This window comes from Cottoperca gobio, chromosome 17, assembly GCF_900634415.1.
Source record: "Cottoperca gobio chromosome 17, fCotGob3.1, whole genome shotgun sequence".
Lineage (NCBI taxonomy): Eukaryota > Metazoa > Chordata > Actinopteri > Perciformes > Bovichtidae > Cottoperca > Cottoperca gobio.
Window position 1 is genome coordinate 12,528,519 of NC_041371.1, and position 12,240 is coordinate 12,540,758.

General features: G+C 41.8%; 1 protein-coding gene across 2 annotated transcripts in view; it reads left to right on the top strand.

Annotated features, from left to right (window-relative positions):
• gpc5c (glypican 5c) overlaps window positions 1-7,046 on the top strand; it is a 106,556-nt gene extending 99,510 nt beyond the window's left edge. For both annotated transcript variants that reach the window (XM_029454136.1, XM_029454137.1), the window contains one exon: window positions 4,455-7,046. In XM_029454136.1, coding sequence (XP_029309996.1) covers window positions 4,455-4,639 — 185 coding nt within the window. In that variant the 3' untranslated portion in view covers window positions 4,640-7,046. The remainder of the gene's footprint in view (window positions 1-4,454) is intronic.
• Window positions 7,047-12,240: the final 5,194 nt, after the last annotated feature.

A 12,240-nucleotide genomic window follows, 5' to 3' on the forward strand; every position in this document is an offset into this window, starting at 1 on the left:
TCTGCCCAGAGTACCACGCAAGCTTGAACAACATACACACACACACACACACACACACACACACACACACACACACACACACACACACACACACACACACACACACACACACACACAGGCCATAGTTTCCTAAGTTAACTATATTTGTCACTTAATAAACTCTTTGCCCTGTTGCCACAGTACTGCTTCTCACAAGTGAATGTATGAATATGCTTTTGTGCGTGCATGCATGTTGTGTGCATTTGTGCCGCCTGTGTGTATTCCTGTCTACAGTATGTATGACGCGCTGAGGAAAAGGGAGATTAAATCTTATCAGTTGAAGACAGAGGAAGGATTGTTTGAGAACAGTTCACTTCTTCCCTTTGCATGGGTTTGAGGAGTTCATCTCTGCTGCAGCAGTGGCTATGTGCTGCCTAACCAAAAAAAACACAGAGGGAAAGAAAGAAGGGAATGAAAGGGAAAGAGAGGAGAGTAGCAGCAGAAATCTGACATGGTTGCCCAAAGAAGCATCATGCAAATTTTTGTCCCTAAAATCTTTTCCAAAGAAATGATGGCCAAGATGTTTGTTATTCCTCCCACTCACCTTCCAAGCCTTATTCCTCCCTTCCTCTCTCCCTCCCCTCCCCTCCTAGTCCATCCCTCCTTCCTCTTGGCTAAAGCCCACGAGGTCCACCTCTTCTTCAGTGCTGTGGCCAGGCTTTTTAGAAGCAGCTGTTGTTGCTCCTTGGCCAGTGGGAAATGGAGGCTCCTCCAAAAATACAATCTGCCCATCTGGAGAGGCATTAGTGACAGAGGACACAATGAACCATTTCTCACACACTTGGCCAAGACAGAGGTCAGCAAGGCGGCAGAACTCAGAATCCCTCTTTAACAAGCTACAGGCTGGGGTTGGAGTTGTGTTGCTTCCTTGCACTGTATGTGTAGTTATGCAGGTAACACAGTGATTGTTTATCAGTATTGGAGGTTCAAATGTGTGACATGATCCCCCATCCTCTTCCTCTCCATGAGCCTGTCCACTGCAGGCTTTAATGACAAATTAAATCTACCACAACCCATTTGTTATACTAATATAGGATCCACACACACACACACACACACACACACACACACACACGTCTTCCCAGACATTAAGGTCTGTGGTATATACAGACGTTTTCAGCACTCCAGTTCTATTGCTCTCTCGGGTTTCCATCACCCTGTTTTTCTCTGTCACTGTTTGTTTCCTATTATAAAGCTTTTTACCAACCAAATTACATTTGTCTTTTACTGGTGGGGAACATATGTCATTGACTGTTGTTATAATGGGGAAAGCATGGCCTTGAAGTCTCCCGGGATGATTGATTCCATCTGCCTTGATACGAGTGGCGATGGATCTTCATCCTCATACTGAAAAGCCAAACAAACAGTTTTCCTCTTCTCACCCTCGCCGTCATCTTCCACTCCCTCCCAACCTCTGTTTTTCTGTCTTGCTTGTTCTCCCTTTTCATCCCCCACCATATTTGGGGGATTTACACATGAGCCAGCTTATGAAGCACGGCTTATCTGCTAACATTGTCTCATTATGACAACAACATCACATTCCATTGTCCTCCTGCCCTCCTGCTTTTTCACTTCTTTTTACCTCAACTTGTTGCTTGCTTTTAGGGACTTACTATATATACAATGCTCCTTTTCTCAAGTTTGTACTGCTTTCGCTGTTCCGTTCTATAACTTTATATGTAAATATTATCATTACAGCAGAGACTAGTTTTGCTATTTCTTTCTTTCTTTTTCTTCCTTGACCTGAAGAAGTTTGAGGGTTTCTCCGCATGTTGAGAACCTCTTTCATCGTAAATCTGCCTAAATAAATGTTGAGAAATGTTTAAAGATTTAGTATTGTTTAAAAGTAATTTCTCTAAGATAAATATGACACAATGCATTATTGCATTACATGTATTTTCTTGTCAATTATACTGCACCTATCAATGGCAGAGCTCTGTCTTGGAGTTTAACTGTTTCTATTTCACAACAGATGCTTATCTGTTTTCAAGACTTTGCCAACAAGACATATTCACATTCTCAGTGTAAAAAAGAAAAGGTCCAACAGATCTACCACAGTATTACTGTAGCATTGATCCTTCCACCAAATTGTGGCCACTGATTTGGGTCTGCTTGGGATACATTATCTCTTGTACATGTTCTGGGTCTTTTCCAGGGTCTCATCCTCTAAAGAGCTCAGATGAGCTTTGGTTTATTTATACATGAATAGGCATTTGAAAGTAAAGGAGACATAAGGTAAATTACACAAATATCTCTTTCCTTTCTTTTTTCTTTTATGCCCCTCCCAGCTGGTGGCACTCTAGGCTATCAGATAGTTTGGCTCTACCTTAAAATGGACCTAGTTAGATGAATAGTTTAATGAGTATTGAAGCCTTGTAACTTCATTTTATTGCATCCAATTTTATTTTTATTTTAAAGATCACAAAGCATTCTAACAGCATGCTTTCCAAATTGCTCATGTTGTATATACCGGTGTGTATATATATATATATATATATATATATATATATATATATATATATATATAAACAAACACTTTAACTAGTTGGCAGTGCAATGTCTGTGATGTTATTGGTTGTTCTGGCAAGGACCTGCTCCATTAATTAGCCAGTTGGTTAGCCTGCAGTGGAGTAGTGTTAGTGCTGTGTTGGCCCATTCAAATGCTGTTGTCTGACATCTCCCCGATGAGATGCAGCCCATTTCCATTGAGACAATAACAGCAATCTGATTTGGGATAAATAATGTCTTTGTCTATTGTCTACTGGAACAACAAAAACCATTGGCACGGAAAACACTCCCCTCTCTAGAGCCCTGCCTAACCCTATTCACACATGCAGACACATGCACGCTTACAAACCCGAGTGCACAGAAGGGATGGGTTGATGTGCATACTCCGTTCTACAAAAGAATGTATTCTTAGATTTACACATTTGATCATGCCAGGTGTGAAAGAAAAACATCTTATTGGATGACAGCTTTAAAAGAGAAATACATTTTTTACTTTTATATCTGCAAAGAAGTGATTTAGTTAGGTATTCAAAGCTCTGTGTTATAAATCCTCACATTTTATATGGGTGTTGTATCTGATAACTTATCTCACACCTGGCTGTCAAGTTGCTTGACAGTCTAGTCACCACACAGGAGGGTGTAACTGTATTTAATTAGACAACTGAATTCTGGACAGATGAGTTTTACACACGCTGGTGGGAATCATTACAAACTTGGCCTGTTTTTGTGACAGTGACAGCTTGAAGAGACACTTTGACACTGGGTTTGGGCGCTGTCGGTACTCTGATAACTAGCTATCACAACACAGTGATTCTCACTTTCTTCATCCCGGTCTCTTTTTGTTTTGTTCTGTATCATTTTGGATCAGCCCTCCTTGATTTCACCCCATCCCTCTTTAGGTACTCACACAAGGCTTGCAGAGCTCCTCCACACGGGCACATACTAAATGTATGGCACTTATAAGGTCTTAAGTGTTGCAGGTTAACTTAATTGGTAACTGAGAGTGGGTGGGGCACTTTGCTGTGCTGAGGGTGGTAATCCGTGTCATTAATGCACATAGCTGGGCTTGGTCGGTCCAGCTGGGATCCATGAAGAAGGGTGGGAAGAAGGATGAGTAATGAGCAGAAGGAATTATTTCCTTTTGATTTTAAAGACATCAACACACTGTTGCATCCCAGAGGCACGAGAGATGGAAAGATTGTTCAGAGCCAGGGCGATGATGAAGTTTGTGACTGGAAGAAGAGCAAGGGCTAGATACACAAGTGAAGTCCTCTTTAAGGATAGCTGGGATTTCATCAATATCAGCGGAAAAGCGTTTCTGTGTGTAACCTTTTGTGTGTCTGTGGGGACTGTGATTAAAATGCTTGCCTAATATCATCACCCTGATTTATCTGTGATTGGCTGTAATGACAGTTAGGGTTGTCCATCATCTCCTGCTGGAGATTAGACACACAGTAAGTCCTCTATCATGATATGTTTGTGGGAGTTCAGTTTTTACTGTGTCACACGGTGCAGAAAAACATAAGAAAACAGCAGCACATTGTTGTCGTGCATAACGTAGACAAGAGGATGGAACTATTTAAAGCACTCTTCAAAATAATGTATTGGTGCTTTCAACTGAAACACCCACAGCTGTGCTTCTTCTGATGTACATATGAACTCACTTTAACTGTAACAGAGATAATCATTCATCATTTTTATGTGATTGTTTTTTCAAAACCCTTGGAATGAGATGATGGGAATAGTGATTGGATGATGAAAAGCCCCTTATATACAATTTTACAAGCCCAAAGGACTCTGAACATTAAAGCAGATTAGCATGATTACAGTAATGAGCCAAACCATTTATCTCTGTCTGTTTCTCTCGTCCCTTTTTCTCTCTTTCTATCTGTTTCTGTCTCTCACAGCACATACAGCCTCCAGTGGAGGAAAGCCCATTGGGAGACAGCCTGGAGGTGACAGCCCACACGAGAACCCTTCCAAGCCCCCTTCAGTGAAGGTGATAGGGGGCTCGGCGTCTGCCAGCTGGGCACGGTCCTGGAGCCTTGCACTGCTCTTTGCTGCACTTTGCTTGCAGTGGACCCTGTTCTGATGCCAGCGCCCTCTGTGATTCCCCCACTGACCCCTGCCTCCTGTAGGAACCACATACATGCACAGAGACACTCATATCATATACATATTACGCTTAGTATCCTTACTCCTTACTCAACGTACATTGATGGATGGTAATAACAGAAAAATGGAAATGGCAAACAAGATGAGGTGTGGAAGAGAAGAGGACAACGTTGAAGGAGACAGTTTCTCTTGCAGGAACTTGTTGTCCTGCAGCAACACTAATGTGGGTGTTTGCACAAGATAATCTCATGCACGCTCATCTTCAAAGATTAGGCCTGCTGCTTCTCCTGGGCTGTTTTGGGGCTAGACGTTTGTGTATACAGACACCAATGCCGCCACACCACTCGCACAAAACACGCCCTTTGTGGTTCAGAACGGGACTGCATCATTCTCATTTTACTTAAAACAGCTTACATATTTACAGACTCGCATACACGTTTCACATACACAGTGCTGTTGGGTTTTACTTATCCTTTCAGGCTAAAAACCTCATCATGGCCACTGCACCATTTGCCAGCCAGGCAGAAGAATTCAGCTCATTTGAAAACTCTACTCATTTTCTTTTCGAGGATTAAGGAATGCATGATAGATTGATAGATCAATCCCAGGTGCCTGGCCCAGAACAGCAGATTTGATATACTCTAATGACTGTGTACCTTGGTGGGGATTAGAATGTAATGAGTTCACAGGTAGAGCACGGGCACACTTGCACGGCTGAACACATTGTGCAGACAAACTAGGTGTGTATAGTATGTAACTGTATATAGGTGGAAAGATTTGATGGATTGTATGAGATTCTGATTCAACAAAAAGCTCTTAACTGATTGAGCTGAATGGGGGTTTCTTTTCCCTTAGCTATGAATGGACTGTGCTTGTCTGCTACATACTACATATCAAATAATGCAAAACAAACTATAGAGATTTAATTTCTGTAAGAAATAAAGCAGGAATGCACATCATCAACTCAAACCATTTACATAAATGGATACATTTTGGATGTTTGAACAAAGCCTGTACATTGTTGATTTTACTAATGTTTATCGTGCATCCAGTTTTGTGTGTTTGCTCGTTGAATTGCACATTAATGCATGTATAACCTACCAAGTTATCAAAATTGTTATGGTAGGATCAGGCCCTTTTTCGGGGTAGCATCAAAAACTCGTATATTGCCTTTTCCAGTACACGTCGTGACGTCAGGTTTCATCTTCCTCTCTCAAATGACGGTTTGGAACTTGAAAACAAGAGGAAGGTTGGACTGCAGATCCAACACATGCAGATTCAAATACAATTTAACACACACAAAAAGACATGTGGAATATTTTTTACAAAGTTGGGTGCATCTATTGTCCAGTATAGTTTCTATACTGGACAATAGATGCAATAGTGCACAATGGCATCCTATATATATATATATATATATATATATATATATATATATATACTATAGTATACAGCCATTGTGTCCCTCTTCATAGATGTATCATATATTTTGCCAAATAAGCTCTACTGTCTCTTCACTCACTCTTAAGCAGACCATTCCTTGGAGTTCCAACATAATACAAGCAAATCCTTCTTTGTTTTACATGATTCCTCATGGGGATAGAGAAAAAAGGGAAGTTCAACAAAAAAAAACTGTGTGATTGCTATAATGGCTTCCTCTGTATACCTGTTTTCTCTCTTGTGTAGATGAGGATGGTTTATGTACTGGTACAGTAAAGTACCTGCGTGAATGGGGTTGAATGTATGATCAATGCAACGCAGATACAGTATTAAACCTGATATTGCCTAAAAGCTACACAGATACAGTATCTAAGCTAATACACTTACAAGGGTCTATGTGCAGTGAAATACCTCTTCTATTAACTAGCCTGTTTTGTAAACAACTCTCCCTCCCCCTTTCTGAAAAGTAACTCACCATTGACTAAAAGTGGAAGAAGGATGACCCGCTTAACTACTTACATATACAAACAATTATACATTACAACATTACAATTATGACGAATGAAGACGACTGCGGCTATGTAAGGTTTTAGCAGTTTAAATGTGTCACATCTTGTGTTCTGTAACCACATTTGTTTAGCTCATGTATTTTTTGTTCATGTTCATGTCGTTCATTGCACCCACAGATCACTTACAGCCCTTTACCCTCGCATGTGTATAAATGTACATATTTTAAGTCACTCACCATTTGTTTTGTGTCTTATTTCGTCTCTTTTGTATCAGTATGATACAGTGTACCCGAGCTCTATTAAAGGTGCTCTGCTTTTTGTTTTTTTGCTTGTCTTGGTAGCCTGTCCTTAAAGAATATCAGTCACAACAGGTATTGATAAGCTCATAAAATCAGTTGTACTTGGAACATGTGTGTATTAAAGGACCTACATACACATGGTACTTACGTATTTTTCCTGATTAGTCCTGCTCTTAGGACTGTGGGCTCGTACAGACTGTTAAGTAGGTGTGCAGGCTCTAAACTTTAGAGCCTGCACACCTACTTAATACTAAGAGTCTAAAGTATTGCATGCTAACAGCACTCACAATGCCCCTGTCCTCATAAAAGGAATCTTAAACAGTGAGGTTACCACATTATGCACACCCAGTGATACTATCTACTAGAAAGAATTTGAAATGTTGCAAATTACACTTAATTTAATACTCGTTCGAGCTATATATGGATTGAATAAACAAGATCAGCGAGTTAGTGAGCTTTAGATGCTAGAAAGTGTATTTTTGAACTTGCGAGAGCCAGGCTATCAGTTTCTCTCTGCTTCCAGTCCGTATGCTAAGCTAAGCTGATCGCCTCCTGGCCTGAGCTCCATAGTTAGCACACTGTGCACATATGTGAGAGTGGTCATTCATCAAACACTCACAAAAAAGTGAGCATATTTTCCAAAAATGTTGAACGACTTCAAACCAAGAAGATTATGATTACATTGCACTGGCTTGCTTTCTGTCCCTGAAAACACATCACTGTTTCATTGGCCATACTGGACTGTGAGTTATGAGGGCGTGGGCAGTGCAAGCCGTCTCAGTCTGACCTTCTCTATTTTCATCCAGGAAGCCTCTTGCTAAACATATCAGTCCGTGTTTGCACCAGGAATAGAGGCAGGGGGGTACACAAAATGGTTTGCTGCTGGAAAGGACAGCCAGTGGTGATGACAGCGGCGTCGACAGTGACAGTTTGCTCGCTCAGCTCATGTGTGGCTGACCTGCTGGCTACTCCTGCAGGGGAAACTTTGCGTATTCATGGTCTATAATTGCCCTAAATGTGTGCTGTCAGCTGCCATTACTGTTAGCATAACTGTTAGCCTAGCTTAGCTACTGTAGGACACATATACACACAAAGCGAGCATGATGGTGAGTACAGACACATTTGTGGGGTGACACACAATCAGCTAGAATCCCCACAATTAGATTAAAATAGAGTGATGGTCTAAATCCTAAATCCTTTCTAACACATTATTTTAGCATCACCAGACAAAGTCAGATACGTCATAACGGCATACAATTGGAGTGAAGCAAAAGGAGTAATGTTTATAATTGGTCTTCAGGGTAACACTGTTCTTTTTTTCACAGTGGTTATAAAGGCATTTGATGGCAATGTATCAGGCGACAGTGCCCTCTCCAAGTCTCACCACACCTCCCCACTGTTTTAGCCATCAGCCTGGGAGCACATAACTAATGGCACTTTCCTGGCTACAGCACACAATGTCCACAGGCTCCTTCTCACTCTCTCTGTCTCTCTCTCTCACACACACACACATATACTTTTATGAACACAAAAATCATCACAAACGCACACCGGTGATCTCATTCACACACCCTGTCCCACAGTTGTACACTTCCAATCGCACGCAGTCTGTATTTGATCTTTGGAGTCTATTTCATGCTTGTTGCTGTGAAACTGAGTGTCTGGCTGGCTGCAGACGAGAGCAGAGAGAATGCCCAGTCCAAGGATATCGTGCCTTCTCTTTGCCTGAGCTGTAATTGGACTGCATTGTCCCTGCCTGACAAAACCAAAGCCGTCTGGAATACTTTAATAACCTCTGCTGACTGACGCAGAAAGCCACGGATGACTTTAAAATGTGGACAATAATAGGAGCAAACTCAGACACTGAAAGAGAGTTAGTCTGAAAATTACTTTTAACTGCACTTTCTGTTAGCTAAGACAGTGTGATGGGTAAATGGGTCGCGATGATTCAGTGTATCCTACTCTAGGTACAGACATACTCACGCATTGCAAGGAGCAGTGTGGTCAGTGAGTGTAACTGTGAGTTCCGGGGACCTGAGGTCACAGCTGCTCAGCTGTCTGTCTGGGCTATTTTAAACGGTAGCACACATCAGCGCTTCTGTCCCACTGGCTTGGCCAAGTCCACAGCTAAACGTGCTCACACACACATAAATCTTTCTTACCTTATTAAAGAACAGCTCTAACACTAACTCACACATTCAGAGATGAGCTACAGTTGCATCAAGAGCCTTAAGATCCATCATTGCATTTTCTAACAGATCTTCCCTGAAGTCAACCTGATTGTGCGGTAGCAGGGTGACAGCAGTGGAGCACCCCCTCCCCCCCAGATTGTCTTACCTTTTCAGCCTGGGGATCAGAGCGACAAGCTTGAACTAAGAGGAGGGAGGCACTCGAAATAGCTTTTCAAAGATGAACAATTGGGCGAAGTAGAGAGGGAAACGAATGGGGACCCGCGGCTCCTGTTAACCACAGCTCTCCATCTTGAGTTTCAAGTCGTCAACTGTATCCATTCACCTCTGCACAGAGCTCGCTATGCCCTCACAACAGGCTAACACAGGCGGCCACTGCCAATTCTCCCTCTGTCACTCTGCTCCGTACGCCAATTAGCATAATGCCCAATAAGCTCTTGAGCTGACTAATTGAGTCCAATTAAACACATTTTCAACATGACAGACCATCAAGAGGAGCCTCAGCATTACTGACAAAGATCACATCTCTAACAGGGACACAAGAACATTTGCTTGAGTCCTCCTATTCACTGATTGGCCTCACTTGTCAGCTCTGTTTCCCATCATGCACTGTGCTGCTGGCAGAGGGCAGGTAAACAGTGTTAAGAAGTTTTAGCCTCCTGTTAGCTACCATCAGGTTGTTGTCATTTTTTGTCTGGGAAACTATTGTGGGGCAATGCACATATTCGTTGCTGACTGAAGACTGAAATATAAACACCAACAAGTATGTGCGAAGCATTAATGCATACTGAGAAAGTTTAAGATTGCACAAAACATCCTGCACTCAGTAGACAGCTCCCTCTTGCAAGCCATTCTGGATGTGTATGAACAGCACCGAATATGAACGCAATAATGCAGAACAGCCATTCAGCTGTGCAATAATCTCAGATCCCACAAGAATTCCAATTTATTCTGTCTGTTATGAAAGAAAAACAGAGGCAGACAGGAACCTCTATACCACAAGCCCGAGGACTGGGCATCTGGCATCTGGACCCTTTTCCAACCACGATGGGAAAACCTAAGGCGTGGCTTGGTTTTCTGGACTTCGCTGCCCAACACATATTGTCATAATCGCCCAAGGGAAGGTGGGTGGGAGGTCAGTGCATGTCACGACTATGGAGGACGTTGCTTATAGAGCATCACTGTGTTCTTGCCAGCTCCTTATACTGTACTGTACCAGACTAATGTGGGTTCTTGGCAGAAATAAACTAACAAATGCAGTTGAAATAGGGGTTATACTTTATATAATCCATATGTCTAAAAACTATCCCCATAAATTAAGCCCAGTTTTAGAAGACACCTACTGTAGATATATGTTCACCTGCAAATAACCAGAAAAGCTTACTGGGCTGCAAACTGTAGTTTGTCTGCTCTGTCTGAAATCATACTCTGCATAAATAAGAGTCATGCAGCAAGGAAGAGAATTCCAATTTGACAGTTTCATACTTTTCATACTTTTAAATGATAAAGAAAAAAAAAGTTCTTTCCTGACCCATGAAAGAAACAGAAGTGCTGGGTGTGGACAAGTTGTCATTAGAATGTATTGCGTCTTAATAAGGCTATCCAGAGGGGCCTGAACATTAGTCACCATAAAAGTCTGCCTGTTTGGAGAAACAGATTAACTGTGTCGCCACATGACAACGGCCAGCCACAGAGAAATGTTATTATGAGCCGCCATTCCTATTAGACCGGTGGGGTCTTTATTGGTGTGTGTGTGTGTGTGTGTGAGTGTCTCACATGTTCAAGGCTGGCCAGCATCTCATGTTGAATTCTCTGTCAGGCTCGCTCTGTTTGGCATGCTACATGCAGCTTCCTTCCTCATGTCCCGAAGATGGATGAGCACTAGTGTGAATGTTCCATGGCTCCCTTGGGTGCCATTCTACCTTTCCAACTCTCTCTCCCTCTCTCTCCCTCTCTCTCTTTCCATCTCTATCAGGCTTGAAGAGAGTTCACACATTCTCCTGGATGACTATTGTATTAGTTGGTCTTTGTTTTTTTATTTATTTTATACTTCCCTTTGTGCTGTCAGGATTTTTTGCAGTTGTCATCTGAATAACTGATATCAGTGTGTTGTATTTGCTCGTTACATTTGGAGCATTAATGTTAACTCGTTCATTTGTTGGTGCATAGCTATGGCTAAGCAATGGTGTATTAATATGGTGTGAGCATGTTGGTGACATGCGTGTGACCCAGGATGAATGCTGGTGGACAGCAGCGTCATTGATTGGCTCTGATTACAGATTCAGAGATGCCTGCTGCTGTCCAATTCTGCCGGTCATGAGAGAGGGGAAATCAATGTTGCAGGGCCACTAGGCCTTCACCCTCATACGTAGGCTATAACACAAACCCTCCCTTCCTCATACCAGACAGGATTTGGATTACATTATTGACACTAAAAACACATTGCTAGTTCACTTGATTACTGTTGGGCCAACAAAAGTCCAGTGCATTTTTTGTTTTACTGTTGTCCTGACACGGTAGGCCTGCGACCTGGAGAAGAGATGACTCTACACAAGCACATTCTCGTGTAATCGCAGCTATTTCTCCAGAGGCTGATAGTTATGATTTGAGCTTTTGGACTAGGGAGAGAATAAAGGCGTTGATCAAAGCATCCAGCTTCAGAAAATGTAAGTATATATTTGCCATGTTAAGTGGTTTACATAGTGAGCTTGTTCTACCTTTAAATCAAATCAAATCAAATCAAATGTATTTATATAGCTCAATATCACAAATTATACATTTGTCTCAGAGGGCTTTACAGACTGTACAGGTTACGACACCCTCTGTCCTTAGACCCTCGCATCACACAAGGAAAAACTTCCTAAATGAAACCCCATAATTAAAGGGGGACAAATGGAAGAAACCTCAGGGAGAGCAACTGAGGAGGGATCCCTCTCCCAGGACGGACAGACGTGCAATAGATGTCGTGTGTACAGGATAAACAACATAGTACAAATACAACATTTGACAGAAATTATGTTGTTTTATCATTATTATTTATTATGTTTTATTATTTATTGCCTCCTGTACTATAATTTCTTTATTCGGACATTATCATACACATATATTAACAACTATGATATGACATGCACATTTTAACTC